This window comes from Adelges cooleyi, unplaced genomic scaffold (assembly GCF_023614345.1).
Source record: "Adelges cooleyi isolate 19-005CV unplaced genomic scaffold, UGA_ACOO_1.1 ACOO_flye_CR_arks_rails_tigmint_CR_PRNA_1, whole genome shotgun sequence".
Classification (NCBI taxonomy): domain Eukaryota; kingdom Metazoa; phylum Arthropoda; class Insecta; order Hemiptera; family Adelgidae; genus Adelges; species Adelges cooleyi.
Window position 1 is genome coordinate 8,007,163 of NW_026095751.1, and position 20,371 is coordinate 8,027,533.

Here is a 20,371-nt window from a genome sequence, read left to right on the forward strand (position 1 = left end):
GTTATTACACAAAAGTTAACATTTAGATATAACACTATATTTAAAACAAATTTATTGCTCTCTTTGGGATAAACGTATACACCCGTGTACCTAAAATGCCTATACGACACGCCGCCCAACGAACGTCAAACAACAAAATGCATTTTGTTTTGAACCAATTAGCTAGGATTCATCAATCGTATTTATTAGTGATACATGCAATTACAAATTATGGTAATGGTCGTATTGGTTTGTATATTAATAATTAATAATTTAAATGATTATACATTAAATATTATTTAGTATTTACACGCTTTAATGCGTGCACCTGTTGTCAGTGATTACCATAAATATATTATTGTACTTTGTTGCATAAGTATACTATTATTTAAACCAATATTTAATCGACTATATTATATACTCTTATATACTATGTACTATTACTAATAACTAATAAGTAAAAACATTTTTCTAAAAATGTCTTAATCCATACCTACTTAAAGAGAAGGTTTCAGGCGTTGAGAATAATATTATACGTGTAGAAAAATTACAAGGAGGATTATGGAGAAGTCACAATGAGTAAGTATAACAAAATGGGGTTGTAGGCATCAAGGCAATGAAAAGTTAAAACGGAAAGTTCGTTTCTAAGTACTTTGGTACACATTACGGTAATTACTTATCAGAGTCGGGTATCCTTATAACAGCCACATAATGGCTTATGCACAGATTCCACGTATTAATCAACTGTCAAAGATGTAATTAAATATATATTGTATGACATTTAACAGTAGTCTAACAAAGCGTAAATTAAATTATTACGACATGTATATCAAATACGGTATCTATTTAATTTATTAAACCATTACTAACTGAACTCTGTAAATCGGTCACAAATACTTGGACAAATTTTATTGGAATCTCTTTTGGACGTTTGCACAAACCATACTTAAAATTGTAGTTGAACAATACTGAAACTATAGATGCAACTCTACTTTGGTTTTAAGATTGCTGGTGCAAAAAGCCACTAGTCTACATGTCCGTATAGAGAACTTATATTTATTTAAAAATATGATTATGGACAGTAGGTCCTTTCATTCTAAATACATTTTTAATTTAATAAATTATTATAGGAAACAATTTTCGTGATAAAATACCCCACAAACGATTTATTTTACTAGAAAGAAATTCTTTTGTCAGAAACTATTCTTGCAGGGAAATTATTTTGAAATTTTACTAAATAGGTATATTTTTAAATAAATAAAGTCTTCCCGCTCAAACAGGGAAACTTAATGGTCATATATTTGCGCCATGTATACTTACAATTTAAATATAGTTTGTTCATACATACAGCCAAAAAATATTTTCAAAACAAATCTCAAAAAAAACGAGTTGAAGAGATATTTCTTATTTGTGACCGCTTTGCAGAGCTTTGTTTTTAATTCGCCTATAAAGACAACCCTAGTCCCTACTATATAATAAATTATAATATTATAACTAAACCCTACATGGCGTCAAAACAAGTTAGGCATTCTATAGTAAATACTCTTACAACTAATGGTTTAAGTGGATCAAATATATAATAGCGGTATGCATATAATAATGGTCTTCGGTGCTTCTAGAGGCAATCGAAAGAAAAGACGAATGGACGCACCCGGTTCCGTCTTACGGGCTACTGTTCGGGTAGAATACGCTTATTGTATTGCGCAATGGCGGGTCGCCCATATTAATCCGTTCGCCGTTTTCTTTTGAGTATAATTGTCATTTATCTATGTAACATTATATTGTTGAGTAATTATGTCAAAGTAACGGGTCTCATTCCGTTTCTTAGCCAATAGGACGTTTCGAATCGAACGCCAATATAATAATACAGATATTATATTTGCCATTCGTAAAAATTATCAAACGCCACACGTATTTGTTTAATTATTATTATTATTACAAATTTTGTGCGCGAAATAGCGAAGGTTAACAAAGACGAGTGGGGGGGGGGGGAAGGGCGTAAAGATGTTTTTCTTCTCGTCTCCGTAGCAAAGTAACATTGTAAGTATAGTGTGGTAGGCAAGGTGTAGAATATGAGTATCGTGGGGACACGCGGAGAACGACGTGGCGAACTTGGTATTGATTTCAAAACGGTCCCGCACGCGCCCCAGTATAGACGCTGTGGTATGATTGTCGCAAAGACCCGACCTCTTCCAATGCAGTAGCAACCGCTAATTCGACGTTAGCTTAAGTATACAGATATTATCATTGTTAAATCGCGTGCCCTTTAAAACGTTTTGACTTTTGAGTAAATATTTTTACTATTTTTTTTTTTTTTTTTTTGCACTCCACGCGCGAGCTGGTACTTGACGTCGCGTCGGTATTATTCCTACAACGCATTTGTGAATACACTTTGTCGTTCGCATTGTGCAAAGAGCGCTTATCGATGATGCGCTTACGTGCCCACCCATGACGACGATTGAATGGGAAATTTTTTAAGTCACCGATACGACACGAAAACAATTAATTAACCGTTAAATCCAAAAGACGAAACAAACCGCTCTTTTCAGCGTTTCTCTTTTAATTCTTTGTTTCGTATTGCACTTTATTATTTATATTGTATTTACGCAGCAGGCAACAAATTAATATTTTCAAATCGAACTCAGTTATTACCACGGTATAAACGGAATTCATATAATTGCCAATTTGGAGATTTTCAGACGTAAATTAGATTATTCTAAATCATTACATATTTTTTTCTTAATACTTTCTTTGATTTTTTGGATGAATTGTATTGCTAGTATATATTGAAGGTGTTTTGTTAAAAATAAGTACATCTTTCACTAAAAATATCGAAAAATGGGTTTTCGATAATATATTTTTAACAGATTTGAAGCATAAAATATTAAAGTGGGTCCACAAACAAGTGTAAATATCTAATTTAGTTTTATGTATTAAAATAACATTATCAGACGCTCTTTTAGAAAATAATACAATTATTATTTATTTATTTAATTTCCAATTTATTTTCATTTTTACCAATTGTGAATTTTCATAAAAGTATCAAATACATATAAAAATCAAAAAACGAGCGTTTGGAAAAAGTAAAACTGTTCAAATGGTTTCACTTAAAACTGTGTTAAGATCGTAAAATGCCAACAATTGTACACCAAACTCGGAACTTCTTATAGTTTTAGACTCTTGTACTTGTTAAAATCGTAATAACAACCTTACTTGATAAGTTGTGTATTTTTATAAAAAAAATGATAAAATTGACATGTTCATAAGTAAATTTAAAGTCACGTAACTAATTACAAGTTACAATTAAACCGATTTACATAATATGTCCAACCCTATTTAAAAATAATATTTGTTTTATTTCAATTTCAGTATTGACGTCTATGGCTCGAAATATAATACATGTAAAAACTAAGCCAACCGACATAATAGATGAAGTTTAATTAATGGACAAGTAATAAAAAATTCAGTGTTTAAAGTACAGAAACACATATACCTTGAAAAAAATGATGTCGGTGGAAAAGTCAAAATGTATGTAATCCACATTTTAGGAAGTTTTCAAAATTTGCTACTTACACTACAAGCATGCGCATTAAAATTTCGTTATTTTTTTCAAATTAGAGCTATTTACTTTTTTTTGTACATTTAGAATTTGCATATTTCTCATTTTTTTTAGTTTTCTATTTCCATGTCTCGACATTGCACTCCACGTCACTCTTGCTTTATCTATAGCATATTATTTTCTAATGTCTGAGCGAAATATTGTATATTTGTTTACGATAAATGTATGATGTTTATCAATGTGTTTTAAATGTGCATAGTTACTGCGTGGTAGGTCGCTAAATAACCGAAGCGACGTCAACACACATTGATTTGCTATTTATTTTTATGAGTATTTTTTCGTTTTGGAGAACACACGAGGCTGTAATCTGCATCAACCCGGTTAAGCGATGGAATTGACAAGCAAAATAGAATCGGTGAAAACGACAATTAATGATGCGTTACACGACCAGACCAAACCATGGTATGAATTACTTAGCTGGGCCGAACTAAACACGGGCATTCCTAGAATCCAGTTGATGGTAGTGGCCACGTTTCTCGTGGGGTTTTATCTATTGATTGGCCACGGTTCGATGATGTTGAGTAACATAATTGGGTTTGCGTATCCCGCGCACACAACCATCGAAGTTCTAGAGACACATTCCAGGGGATTCGAAGAAGCGTCGGAAGATTGTGCCAAATGGCTGACTTACTGGATGATTTTCATCGCGACACTGATCGTGGAACGTCCATTCAGCGGCCTGTTCTATTTGATGCCTCTCTACTATCTGTTGAAGACCGTGTTTTTTATTTGGTGCTTCATGCCTATCACCAACAACGGTTCAGCCATCGTTTACACGTCAGTGTTACGGCCTTTGCTCACTCGCGTGTGCGGTTCCGATTAACAGTTTAATTTGTTCAACTACAACGTACCTATAATATATAACTTGTCCGATTTACTTTAGTCGGCCAACGTCAATACTACATTCAAATTTAAGCTCATTTATATTTAACTTTTAAAAAATAAATTTAAAAACACATTCTTTTAAAAAAAAATACCTTCTACGCATCGAAGCTAAAAAAAAATCAGTAAATGTAAAATTAGCGTGATTTAAATTTGAAATAATTTTACTTACCTATAAGTACTTTCTACGTAAATACGAGTAAATAAGTTCACAATATTTAAACAAAAAACAAATTGGTGCTTCAAGTTCTACTTTAACTATCATACAATTTTTCCTTCTCTATTTTACCTCTTTCTCCTTTCAGCCACCTCCCACAAAATTAGTATATTTTATGTACGTATTTTAATTAACTAAAAAGTTTTGAAATATTTAATCATCAAAATTAATGAAGCTATAAATATAGTAAGAAAAATGGTTATCTCTCCACGTTATGTCCTTTAGTTTTACCCCTCTAATATAATTTAATTAAAGTACAATTAAAAGAATAAGATAAATACTAACCGTGTTATTATAAGTTAAAAACTCGCTTAGATCCGACCCATTTAAGAATCCATCGGTATTTATTTTAGACAATATTATAATTTATAAAGTACCTCAGTGATAGGTACATAAAGAATTATGAAGTACATAATATGTTTTTCATTAAAATATTGAGTGTTTATCAGAATGTCATTATCATTTACATCAATAGTTTCACCTTAAAAAAAAGAATAACTCTTATGGTACAAACTATAATAAATATCTTCTTTTTTCAGCTTGTATGCGTACCTTTTAAAAAGATGATAAAAAAATAAATGGAAAACATTTATCATCATCAAATGTATTTTATATTTTCCAGATTTAAGATTACCTCTGATCATTAGCATATTTTTGTGTTAACCGATATTTATTGAATAAAAAAAAATACTTTTTATTATACAGCGACGAAAGGTTGATAACATAATTAATTTTAAAATCTATAATAATAAAAAGATACTTCAACTACCATAATATATAACACATTTATTTGTAAGTAATAGGTATATAATTGGATAAAAAGAACAGCGACGACGGATACTGTTCCCCGCGTTTATTATAAAATAACTACTTTAGCGCTACACTTTCTCCCTTTACCTGCCTGGAAGGATAGAAGCCCATTTTATTATTATTTTAGACTACGATACATCAAAATGTCAACTTTATAAATTATATTTAAATTGAAAAATAATCATTCTTAATAAAAATAATATTTTGTTGATAATGTTTTTAATTTGAAAATTACTTAGTAGATATAATAATGTTTATAACATATTTTATTATTCAAATAGTACGTAGATACAGATAGTTAAAGTACCAAGAGTTAGTTGATATTAACTTTTTATACTATATTGCGTTTTGTCTAATTATTATTATACTATGCAAAAAAAAACCAACGCATATCACTCTATACTTGTACACATCCCTTTTAAATATTCGTACATACATATACAAATACGTACATATTTTTTTAAAGTTATGTTCTTTTGATTACAAGTACAGGACGGGTGGTGTTACTCTGTAAGGTTTTTTTCCCACTTGCCCAAATAAGTGTAGATAGATGAAAGCCTTTGTTTTTTTATTTTTTTATTTTAAGTATACTTTGTGTTAGCTGCTAGTTCGTGTTGTGTTAAACGTTATTCCTGACAGCGATGGTAGCTATTCTCTCTCTTTAAAAGGGTTCTCTCCATGCCGTCTAGCAGCTTTTCGGTTGATGACTCGTAGGGTTGGGTCTATAGAAGGGTAGTATCTAATGATGGGGATAGGTAGTATAGAGAAAGAGGCGTCGGGTGGTTCCCTCGCAAAGTACGTAGAGCCTTGGGATGGAAGGGTGGACGATCGATCGAACCGCTTTGACCCGGGTGTGACTGCCGTTGCCGGTGTTTTCCCGTGGATATTATTTTATGCATGTGAACGCCCTTTACTTTCAGCTATCATTTTTTTTTTCTTCTAAATTACCTACATTTACTTTTTAGTTTCCATACTTACCGGCTAATAGGTATATACTTATAAAACAAACACACTTGTATAATACCTAATGTTAAAAATACAATGTGCTTACACTATACCCGCTTAAAAAAATATATGCTTTAGAGATTTCCATGTTTACGACGGATATACTTCCCACGTAACAACAATAAAGAATTATTATTCAAGTTCAAAGTATTTGTCAATACGTACATCAGTAAATATAATAACACTGAAAGTTATTCTGATTATAATTATTATAACGTGTTTATGAACTCACAATCTTGTTTGTCCTTCCGGGTGGAATCTTGGAACTCAAATTTCGAGCACTTCCCGATTAGCTATCCGGCTGAAACTTTCAGGGTAGCACACAATTCGATGACAATGCATTATTAATCCACAAGAGTTTGAAAATTCCACCTCTAAGGGGGATAAAATGGGGTCGATTTCTTGTCCGTCGTTCCGGGTGGAATCTTGCAATTTAAAGAGACTTATTTCTCACGCACCAACAAAAATTTTGCGTGGTGCGTTTGGGCGTGAACGGTGCTCAGATATGAGCGGTACCAGGTTCAAACCCGTTCCCATCATTAGACTTTTTTGCATTTTCTTACAACTTTTATGATAATTTATATAGTAATTATAACTTAATTTCAACTTTTATGATAATTTATACAGTAATAAATCTAAAATTATAAGCTTTTAAATTGATTACTAATTCTTATGATAATCCTTCTGACCATGCAGCATTTTCTATAGCATGTTATAAACTTTTCATAACATTGTACATTTAAATATATAGGTACGTACATACGAAAACGAAAAAGAACAAAATAACTAAAGTAGATTAAAAAATTAATCTAAAAATAACGTTTTTATGCGTCTTAAAAAGTATGAAATAACCTTCCGGGGGTCTTGATAACCAAATAGGACAGGTGAACTAGAAAAACGAGGGGCGCATCTTTACTACTTCACACGTCTGAATATATAATATACATTCTCTTCTCATTAATAACTACCTTAACTCATAATTTATGCACAATCATCTTTTCTCGTCTAAATAAAATAATACTTAATGACATGTCATGTAAAATTGAGCACCACATTACTTTAAATGTTAAGCAAGTAGGTAGTTAACAAAAAAATTGAAGCAACCTACATAAAACAAACTTTGGAGAGAATAGCAATTAAGTCTATTCAATTTGCAATGAAATTTAAGGCAAGTGGCACGGAAATCCATTAAATTTCATTTCCGATAAAAATGCATACTATCACTTTCTGATCCGTTCGGTTAGAGAGACAGCATTATAAGAGACAACTTAATGCATTAGCATGAAAGCTTAGGTTTTAATATCTAAGTAGAAAGATGCGCCCCACGTTTTTCTAGTTCACCTGTCCTATTTGCTTATCAAGACCCCCGGAAGGTTATTTTATACTTTTTAAGACGCATAAAAACGTTATTTTTAGATTAATTTTTTAATCTACTTTAGTTATTCCTCTTCCTATTAGATATTTATTTTGACTTGCATACAAATCTCTATGCATTTTTAATACGAATATTTTAAATAATAAATTGTATTTGAAAATTTGAAGCAGTAAATAATTGTTATGGACCGTTAAAAACATCCATAATAGTCTATTTAAGTCTATCATAATTCATAACACATTATAAAAAAACAAAATCATTGTTAAAAAACAATACATTCTCAGTTACACATCGAATCAAAAAATTGATATTTTTAAGATATTATAGTAGCCAATTAATTAATATAATTTAACATCAACTCCTCTAGTGATTTGAAATATCCTTATTTTCACCCACACTTAAACTACATTTTTAAGACTCGTTCTCATAAATTTAGCCTTTGAATTATTTTTTTAAGATCATATTTGTATGCTAAAAGTTTAAACCCACAAAACATTACTAATATACGGATGATATTATACTCTATATTATACATTTTTTAAGGAATTGACCATATATGTTTCGTGACTTCGAGTATTTTTATTTTCAAACGAAAATATGTATAGAGCTTTTAGGTTGGGCCGTAGTCGATAATTTTTAATCAAAATTCTTCTTAGATTTTTTTTCATTATCTATCTCAACAATTTGAGGTCGGCCACTCTTGCCATAAACCTCGACTCAACACTATCTCCCACTTTTAATGATCGCATCTAACCACCTTATTTCGTTCTTCTGCTTCCCTTCTTTCCTCCTGCTATTGTTTTTATTACCATTCTTACTAGATCCAATTTCTTTCTCCACATAACATTTTGTCCGTTATCGAAGCAACCTATACTACTTCTTAACTATATTTGTTTCTAATCCTATCGTCTATCGTCATTACACTCATAGCTACATTCTCAACTCTGCTACACTCAGTCTCTTTTCGGTTTCCTTGTCTACCATCCAACATTTCGAACCATACAACACAAGTCGATCTTGCCGCACTCTGGTAGAACTTACCTTTAAGTATCTTAAGAAAAAATAATTCAAATAATTTAGGTATCATTTGGCTATCATAAATTAAGTATTACATACTTTTATTGTAGATGGTTAAAAAAATATTTACATTCCCACATAAATAATAGGTAGTATTAACAGGAATGAATTATTCAAATGTACTTTAATAATAATTTACGTATAAAAATAAATTTATGTTTTAAGTCATAATAAAACAATATACTACTATACTGTAAATATTAAATTAGGTTTGATCAAATGTTGTAATCTGCAGACACCCCGTGGTACAGAGAAAGCTGAAAGGGTTTAAGAACTCTTGGGAGCATGACTGAGAGATCCTAATAAAGTGAACGACGCTCTCTTAAACCCACCCTTAGTTAAACATAATTCCCCGTGCCCGTTGTCGAAGAGAGGAAAACAGGAACCCCAAAACTGTGGACCCTATACATTGTTTTACTAATGGAAGTTATTGAATAATCGCCGCTTATAATAACAACAAATAATTCTTATCATTATATTCATAAACTAAAGGGTTTACAATCGAGGTGTTCTCTTAGAGCACTGAAAACAGTTAAATAGTGTCATAAACTTTATGGTCTGGTTAAAACAGCTAATATAGCCATTTTACAAGTACTAGGTATATTCTAGCGCAAAAAATCAACATTAAAAAATATTATTCGAATATAAGACTCCGATTTTACACCATATCCGGTAATAATTTATTACTGGAACTAAATTAAATATAATAAGAAAAATAAATTATTTAATTGCATACTCAGATTTTCTCTATGATTCTTAAAAAAAATTACACACATCAAAAATCAGAGTAAAAATTGTACTTACCGCATTATGAGTTATGACTTACTGCGTTGTACATACATTTTTTAGTTGCAAATGATTTATAGGAGGGGCTGGGAGGAAACACATATAATTTATGAAATTATAAATTTAAAAGACAAACATGTTATAAAACTACAAACAACCCCACTTCATCTACCAAAATACATGATTTTACAATTTCAAGTTGTTCAATATTATAATAAAAGCTACTGTGATTTTCAATTGTTCTAATTATAAAACAAAAACGACAAGCAAATTTGACAAAATTTAAAAACGTTAGAATTTATTAAAAATGCGTAAGATAAAAAGGATAAATTTAATTTCTACAAAATTAGTCTTCGTGTTTTTCTGGTTTTAGACAGTTATTCAGTAAAAATTTATACCTAAGGATTTAAAAAAAAAAATTACTTTGTTTTAAAAAATGCTGATTGTGTCAAAGTTTGAAATCAAAAGATCTGTTAAGTCATAGTAGATCAATGATTATGTAAATGAAGAAATATTTTGTCCAGCATAACTTTGGCTAGACATAAAAAAATGTGTTTACATATTATGAATAAAACACAGATTGTTAAACCACAAAGTCATACAATGTATGACATGTACATGGTATACATGTAATTAATTCACAAATAAAAACGTTGATTTATGAGATCATATTATAGAAATGTAGTGCTGAAAAATAGTAATATTTACTAAACTAGTATAAACGTAAAACGTGTAAATTGTAATGTATATCTAAACTCTCTCGTTAGTTTCAAGTACAGTTATCTATCTTATTCGGTACTTATAAATACTTGTTTACTAACTTAACACTAAACTACAATATACTATTATATTACATCACTTATAATGTATGTGATCTGCTTACGATGTTAATGCTGTTAAACAGTAACTGTTTACTCTACTGGTGTGTGCAGATAATGCACAACGTTATAAAATGCTGCAATATTTGTGTTGTCTATAATTTCTCACTTAATTCGTTTAAAAATACACGCTTACGTCTCAAGCTTTGAGTGTTTGGATCTAAAAGTGTTCTGTGATAGCATTATTCTAGATTTTCATCAAGTGCTCATTGCTATGGTTTGACAGAGTATCCCTATCGTTCGCACCGTAAAACTACCCCTCCTCCCCAACCACACACGTGCATAAGATACACACTAGCATTCGTCCTTTATAAAGGCTTTTTGCGTGTTATCATCTGGCCACCGGAATCAGCGGATCCTACTAGTGTTCACGCTTCCGCATGCCTCACGTCCGTTCTTTCTTACTCTGCTAGTATGTGGACACGATGCCCACGAAGTGATCTAAAAATTCGTCAAATAAACTTATAGTGCTCTTATACGGTTATTGAACCAACGCTTGTGGGTATGTTGTGAGAGGACTTCTTATTTTTAGGTACGGGGAAAAGCCACCGACGAAAGTCCGCTTCACTAGTTAATTCCCTGTAAATTATCGATTTTGGTTTATACGTGTTCGACTCAGGCAGAGCTAGTCGACCATCGAATGGGCGGCTAAACCAGGAGAAAGTGCGCGGATATTGCACAGAGTTGAGTGGTTGTGGGTGGTACGAAATCGACAAAATTCTGGCAACAAAGAAGGGTGTTCTTTTACCGGATCCGTGCAAAAGGGTTTTCAATTTCCTTTATATTATTTTTTTCCCTATATAGTTCACTTTGTCTCTTACTTTGAAACTTTAAATTATACCTGCAAAAGCTGTTAGACTTTAAACTAAAAAAGAAACGTTTTTTTAAATAAAAATATATTTCACTGTTGCTAAAACCATCTAACAATTCACACATACCAGGCTGTCACCAATATTATTATAATCAAGGAATAATTTTGGTTTTTGGTATAGGTAAATTGAAAAAAAGTATTTTGAAGTTAACTAAGAAACCATATTATATAAAATAACCAAAATTATAATACACGTTTTCAGATTTTTCTACCCCGTTGTTGCACAGCCAATCAAATTTGTATTTAATTGTTATAACTACTAATATAATTTTTTTTTAATTCCTTACATATAGTTATTATTAAGTAAAAAAAATATATATATAATGGAATGACGAATTATTGTATGTGGGATTACATGTGTCCCACCGTGCACAACAAGAGGTTATTTTATGAGCAGTAAAATATTTAAAATTTCCCAATTTCTTATTATATTTTTAAATTATATATTATATTAATTATTTATTTTATTTCTGATAAATGATGTAGGTAATAATAATTAATAATCTACCTATACACTCCATAGCGTGCGTCATTAAATATTACGACGCTCGGTGAGATATACTCAATTTGTTATTCGACTGACCGAAGAAAGTATGTAGCCATATTTGTTGAAAATGTTGTTAGCTATATTTTTGAATAGAACTACTTTTGACGTAAAATCAATATTTTTTATAATAATTGAGAAAAAAAACATAAAATCTTAAAAATCATACTTAAAAACCAAAATGACGGACACTTCCGGTCTTCGAAGGAGTGGGGGATTATTTTTGGTCAACCAGGAGATTATAGAGAACATTTCTACACGGTGGGTTATTTCTGGATGATCACAAATATCAATATAAAACAGAAACTAAAAATGTCAGTCGATTTTTTTTTAGACCATAATAATGTTCACTGATAAATACATAGTAGAATGAAAAAAAAAAGAAATCGGTTCACCGGTTAATACCGAGTAGTTCAAAATAGAAATAAATAGAGTGCACCGGAAACATAGACAAAACAAAGTACAGACAAAATTAGTAATAAACCCTTATAAATATGACCTAGCAGTTTATTTTTATACCAATGTCATTAGAATATGCTACCAAATCATTCTTAAGTTGTCAATTGAAAAATTATTTAAACAAAAAATAAAGAAAAATAAAAGAAAGGTGGGTTATTTTCCGTACCACCGTGGCAAAACGCTTTTTTTTTTGGTGGGACATACCATATCCCACCGTGCCGGAAATTTAACGTTTTTAGTATTAGTATGTTTTAAGAATGTTGTTAAAAAAGGGTTTTATGCAAATAAAAAAGTTTTTTTGTTTTACAGAAAAAATAATAATTATGTTGAAAAGTTGTTGATTCCAAAAAGCAGTTTTGACATCAGTTACAATGTTCTACCTTAATTAGCTGACGAAAATTCGTAAAAAAAAGGTTTCCTTCAATGGAAATATGAAAATAACAATTATATTATTTTTTACGTTGATAAAATACTGCGTCATCTCAGTCGAATGATTTCAGTGACCATCCATTAGGTTAAATGTTTAATTAAAAGTTGTTGTTAACTAACATATTGTTTTAGTTTATTTAGCACGTATATACTATATATATTTATAAATATTAGAATCCAAGAAAAAACATTAAAAAAAGTAATTTTACTCCAGTTGACACAAAATCTCAAATTAACTATTCGTTGCCAACGGAAATTACAGCAATATTAAACTTGGCTCTGTACATTAAAACGTCGAGCACAAGCCCTATATACATGACACTAATATCTATCGTTCGTTTGCCGTTGAAGTTTAGTAAGCTTTAAAGTTACACCGCATAAAGTTTTGGCCTTTAGCTTATTGATCTTTATACTATTCTTCATCGTTAACTCAGATCTCATCCGTTCCTATCTACCTACATTATGTATATTATACATACACATTTAATAGAAAAGCCAAAATAAATATTTATAAAACATATAAATTTTAGTATAAACGTATATAATATTATAATAAAAGGTATTATATTAATATTATTATATTGTATGTTATAAGATTAATCAATTTCAGGGTTACCAGAAATATAGTATAGTTATACACTGCCTACTTGATTAAATCAACTCTGTGGAGGAAAAAAATGTCGAGTAAATCTTTTTTAGTTAACTATATTTTAGTTAAAAAGCTATAGTTCAGTCCCTATTGACAGTAATATAGGGTCAGCTAAGATAATTTTAACCTAAACTAACCTAACCTAACCAGTAATTATAACCATAGTTTAATATAATTTTAATTTTTTACTATATTTAAAAATACAAATATTTTCCACTGCATGATAATTTTCAAGTTTTATCTAATCTTATAATAATATTTTATTCCGAGCTCGTATCATAATATTATTTAAGAAAATGCTTAAATATGTGTTATAATAACATGCTCTGAAAATACTAAAATTAGCAAAAAACCAAATCAATTGTACAAAGCTATCATTATTGCCATGCTTCTTCATATGAATTATTTTATACACTAATACACTAATAAGTAATAGTGTATTATAAAGATAATATTAGACAAGAGTTGTTTTTTTACTTATATTTTATTATTAAAAAAAAATAAACAAAACTTTGTAGGAATATAGACATAATGTAAATTCTAAAACTATACTATTTAATAATTTACTCTAATTGCATTCTGTACCAAAAATATGGAATTCTTTTTTTTTCTCAAACATTTATTAACTGTTTTTTATTAGATTAGTTCTTCCCTTGAAATAGCCTGAACAATATTTGACCATATGTGTTAAATATTAGCTCGTGGCTAAATAACACATATTTAGAGTACCTGATATTTTTGTACTTTGTGAGATCAACGGTGTGTCCAGACTTCAGTAAGTAAATATAAATACAAATATTGTCTTTTATAATACAGTTATTGGTTGAATCAGGATTAGTACTAAGCGACCGATGTTTATTTTGTTTGATTATAATGGTTTACTTGATAACTTTCCTCAAGCCTACAACTTCCAAGCTTTATGTTATTGAAGTGTACAATATGTTTGTAAATTAAATAATATATAAAGGATGTCACTATTCGAGTCAGTTAATGGTTATACAATTACAATGACTTATAACCATTTTAAGTGGTTGGTCGCATAAAACTAGAGAATAAGTACTGAAAGGTTTTCAAAGTAATAAGTAGTTATTAGAATAATATAAACTCCTTTAGACCGCGTAATGAAAACTCATCACAAAATAGGATTGCTTCGATACTTGAGTAGTTAGTCTTCTTTAAACTTTGACGCATAGCTGAAAGTTATTGGTCTTACAATGTTATAAATGAATAAAAAAATCTAGAAAATGAACTTTTAAATTTATTTATTTTTTACTTTAAAATTTCAGCAGCTATACATAGATTAAAAAATCAGCCAAAAGCTACTCAAGATGGCGTGAATTGGTTTAATTTTTTTTCGTTATAACTCTTCTGCAGAAAAAAAAATTGACCGTTCCCTCAGGAAAGCTAAAAAACTACCTAGTTTTTATGAACTATATTATTAAAATTATTATCTAATTTTAATGGTTATAAATGTGTAACCAGTGTTGACGTTAATTAATTATAACCGTACTTTCTGAACGGTATTGCATTATCTATCTTCAGTGTCATTCAAATGTTTACATTAATTATACAAACATAATTATTATTTTAAATGTTAATTACATAAATTAGGTAAATTTTTAAATTGTTCATTTATACCCCTTGGGTATTTAGATGATATTTACATATTGAAGTATAATGCATAGGCGGAACTACAGGAGGTTCTCACTGCCCAAGCACACCTAATATCCAGATAATAAACTTTACAAAAAACTTAAATTATATTATGACGTTAAAGACTAGTTTAATCGTGAACAAACAATTTAAACGATTTTAAAAAAATAATCATGTTTAATTGTTTTTGATAAAAACAACCTAAATTATATTGACTGAGGTCTAAGTTACAGTTTGGATGTTTAACTGGATCATCTAATCCGAGTTACTAACAGACTTTAAAGTTTGAATTAATAATTAATATAGTTATTTTCATTTTAGATCTATTGAATTAAGCATCTTTTAAATGGTATCAATGCCGACATTTAATAACATGTAAAATACGATTAATATGGGCAATATTTTATGATAATTATTCTTGCAAAAGAATTTCTGCTGTATCAATTTGTTAAACGGTAAAATAATAATATTAATAGTTTTTTCTGTATTAACTTAAATTTATCAAAATGCATTCTATAATTTAATATTATTCAAAATTGTTAAAAAATAAAACTACCGAGTTCTATGTTCCTATTAAAGTATATACTCATTCTAGTACATCTCAATAAATATTATCTCTGCTGAGTTATACATAGTTGAGTTTAATAGGCCCTTCTTGTTTGTAGTTTTGTACAGCAAACCCATACTGATTTCTTAATGGTTAATCGATAATCCCGTGCATTAAGGAGATATACAGGTAGGTATTGCCGATGATACTTCTCATTCATTGAGGTGGATATCGAAACGAAAGTGCGGAAATGTAAAACGGAAATGTTCCGGATGTATTTCCACGCTGCATCATTTCCTTTGGCGTTGTGTAATCAAAAGGAAGTATGAGCAATATAAGATGGGTCTCGATAATAATTTACTTATAGCTGTGCGGAAAAGGGATGTATTAGGATTTTCCATTGAGTATCTTATCATTTTCCAAATATCGTTATCAAAAGCAAATTTCCTGTCAAATGACCGTTTAAATGTATTAATCATAATAAAATGGCATTACTATAGTATTCATCAAATTTAACGACGTCTCTTATTTGTTTTATGAATTATGTGCGTGCACACTTTTTTTCTCAACAAAAAAGTGTCTATGCACATTATTGGTTTTAATGCAGAAATCAATATAATTTGTCGAAAACCTATTTCGTTATAACGCAAATATACAAGATTAACTGCGCAGCTTAAGATCACATTAATTGTTTAAATAACATAAAAAAAATATAAAACTCTTGGATCTTCTTGCGGTTTTCTTGCTTTTTTTTTATATCAACTCATTACAACCACTGTGTTTTTATACATTCTATGTTAGCGACATTTTATCTCTCTCCTCCACGTACACCGAAATCATACAAACATTTATAAAACATTAGTTGACGAGGGGGGGAGGGGGGAGAATTTCCGAGGCCTTTCCCATGAAGACGTCATTGCTAATAATGTTCGACGAGCTCTTATAATAATAGCGAGAAACCTTACTGATTTCCCGATGGGCGACAATTTGTGGACGGCTTCTCTAACTATTTTACCATCAACAATTCAAGTATACTTACACTGTAAAACAATAAACCACGGCCGATTTAGACAATGTAAGACCTAAGACTAAATGAAATATAGTTCATGCACAGGTGCAACTCGATCGGGTCTAGGAGAAGGCTCAGCCCCTACCCTCAAAAATATCTTTAGCCCCCTAAAAATTATTGGACTTCTGATGTCTTTATAGGGAGTTTAATTATATAATAATATCGGGTCAGCCAGCCTCGTTTTTTCTACAAATCTCCATTTATCGCCATTTCTTTTTTCACTCCACATTCCACACATATCCTATATCTTATTCATACACTTCTTTCTTGGACTACCTCTACCTATAAATCCGTCAACTGTGATCTCTCTTACATGTTTTACTATTTCTTAATTTTCCTCCCATTAGTTCAACTTGCCCAAACCATCTCAATTGTTTCTCTATCAGATTTCCTGCTATTATCGCAACACCCAAACTTTTTCTTACAACATACTCAGTTCAGACACTTCCATTTAACTTTTATCTCTCTTATGCGATGGCCAACATATACTTTTATATATTATATTGCTGGTCTTTTCCTTTCATAATTCACTCTGAATGGTATCTTTCTGTCACACGCTGTCATTAAAGTATAACTATTAATTAATAAAAAAGGTTGATGATATATTATTAACATAATAGTATTACTATTGGTAGATGACTAAAATGTCTGACTATAGTTAGGTGTGTAGCCTCCCAAAAAAATTTAACCCTTAGTGTAAGGCATATAAATCCAGAAGAAATTCCGAACTTAATTTATAATATTAGAGTCCATGGACCTTAATATTTTTTGTTGTGGCTAATGGAAACAGATTGACAAAAAAAACCCAACCTCTTAAATCATAGTGGGTTTTTTGTTTAATTCCAGAACATGTTAAGAATTCACTCAAAAATATAAAATTTGGTTAAACTTCTGTACACCTTAAAAAATTTATCCGGGCCAGGCTTGAAAAAAACAAGGTTTTTGCCAACTCTAAATGGAAAATATACACTGTAAATAATTTCATCGAAAAACTTGCCACTCCCCGTTACCACAACGGTTAAAACTGTTCGGGTAATCGACGTAACTCAGACTTATCAAATCTAGTCTAGACTTACCTTGGACGAAACATGAACAGATTAATAACACGGTCATCAGCAGTCGGGCGGGGATGTTCATGTTTTCGCTGCGGCCTTTGGCTGTCTTGGTGTGGTGGTCGTCTCTGTCGTTTGCCGTTGCATTTTTCTTCACGCTTCCCGCGAAACGCACCACTTCATCGTCCACAACACAACCGTGATCGCCGCCGTCGTCTTCGTTAACGTAACCGTCGGCACAACGCACTACCGGGGAAAAAAGACACTATAGGTCGCCTTATCGTCGAGCGTGTCGTCCGTTCACCGGCCGCTGACTGTCGACCGACACGGAACGGGGACACCACCCGCAAAAATCATAGCCGACATTGCTATATTGCGCGTACCGAACGACTTAGTGGATTCCAATTCAGGCGGACACAGACAGAACGTAGACTCGTCTCGGTAAAAATAGATCCGGTCGGATATCCAAAATACGCGCGCACACACCACAATAAGCGACGTCGTTAGTATATATATGATAATATATTAATAATAATAATGACGGAGGATTAACCGCGGATATGAATTTATCTGACGGTAGACGTTGTTGTTGTATGGACGAGAGACGGTGGGAGAGCGCGACACAGACCGCGACGTTGATGTGAATGCGTGCGCGCGTGTTGTGTATATATATATTTTAATGTGGGCGGCCGTATGCGTATGTGCGTGTGTATGCGCGGATATAGAAACGATAGCGCGGCACGCCGGTAACCGGTACAAGCGAGCGAATGTTTGTGGGGCGCGGCGCTCAGGGCATGCGAAACAAGCGGCCGCGGCCCCGGTATCGACCGTCGCAGCCGCCGCGCGCCGAAACGTTCGGAAGTCGGACGTACGCATCGGCCACCGCTCTCCCGGTCCGTGCGACGCGCATCCCTACGGCCTCACCATAGCCCGCGTGCCCTCGCCTCGATATCAGGATGTTAGAGAGCGGCGGCACGAAGGACAAGGGCGGCGGTGGTAGGGCGGAGGGAAAGGGCTGGTTAATCGAATCAACGTTTTTGTCCTTCGCTCCGAGAATGAACACGCCGTGTTTGTGGTCGTTTTGATGTAACGACGCCGTATGAATGGATCAGTCCCTCCCGTACGTGCCCACGCTGCCCACCACCTTCGACACGAGACCCCTCTTCGTGCCTACAACCGTCCCGCCAACGTCGACCACGGCATCACGGGAGCGTGTGGCGGCGCCCAAGAATCATATCCCGGTATTGGTATATACTTACATATTTACCGGTCACTATTTATCCTGTGCGTGTTTTTGATCTTTGCGCGTACCAGACTCGATGGCGACGGTGGCCGACGGCGGTGGGCAGGAAAAGGTCGACAAATCACAAGTCCGCCAGCTTACAATATTCGTCGCACTTATAAAAATGAAAAAAGAAAACGTAATTCCTGAGTCAATGTAATTGTATAAAGCATGAATATAATCCTCAAAGAATCGAGGCCGTTTTCTCCGCATCGATTCAAACTAACATTTATAAAATGAAAAAAAACAACTTTTATTAAGATGACGCCGTATTTTTGTATAAAAACAACGGTTAACATTCTATACATATCTCTGAACGTATTAATTATCATATAAACATGATGCTGAAGTTAATATAAACATCGAGACTTACCATAATACGACTTATCGAGAATTTGTTTTATTTTACAATGAGTTAAAAAAGAAAGGAAAAATAATAACAAGTAAAATGCCCGATTTCAAATTTGCCTATTGTCAGAGTAAATTTATATAAATAATATGTTACATTTTACAGATTATAAAATATACGATTTTTAAGAAAATTCTCGAAAAACAAATTCTAGTTGATATCCACATCATACAGCATATAAATGATTGTGAATAATATAGTAAGAGCTATTTATTATGGGGAAAAAGTTATTTGCCATGAATTGAGCCATTTCAAATATGTTACATACAGATGGAATATACATAGTATTTCACTGCTGGCGCCATTAATTTTTGTATTTTTTAAAGTAAAAAAAAAATGAATTTGACAAAAAAAAATTGTATGGGGCCATTCTTTAATCATTGCATAAATTACGAAATTCACTGAACAGTTTTCTCCGATTAATCGAATGGACGCCAATCCTTTTTTTTTTTCAAACGAATTTGATCAAAACAGATTTTCAAACAATAAATCTAAACGATCTACACTTTCTTTTCCCACTCGTTGAAGATTTTTGCGGCATGCTCTGCACTTGGGGCTACACTAGGTTTGACCCCATTTGTCGGAGAGATAAATCCGCAAATTTGACTGCCACTTTTCTGGACTTCAGTAGGTCATTTTCTTCTTTTAGGAGATTTTTTAATACGGTTTCACCAACCTCTTTGATCCTATCGACCTTAGAACTCAGGCCAACAGCCCAGTTTTTTATCGGGATATGTACGTTCTTATTTGATTTGACAAAAAGTTTCATCTGCCATCCC

The 20,371-nt window shown here is 31.9% G+C and overlaps 1 protein-coding gene across 1 annotated transcript in view; it reads right to left on the reverse strand.

Annotated features, from left to right (window-relative positions):
• LOC126843621 (acetylcholine receptor subunit beta-like 1) overlaps window positions 1-18,657 on the reverse strand; it is a 36,860-nt gene extending 18,203 nt beyond the window's left edge. Inside the window, exon 1 of the mRNA XM_050581291.1 lies at window positions 17,926-18,657. Within this exon, the coding sequence (XP_050437248.1) occupies window positions 17,926-17,986 (61 nt within the window). The 5' untranslated portion in view covers window positions 17,987-18,657. The remainder of the gene's footprint in view (window positions 1-17,925) is intronic.
• Window positions 18,658-20,371: the final 1,714 nt, after the last annotated feature.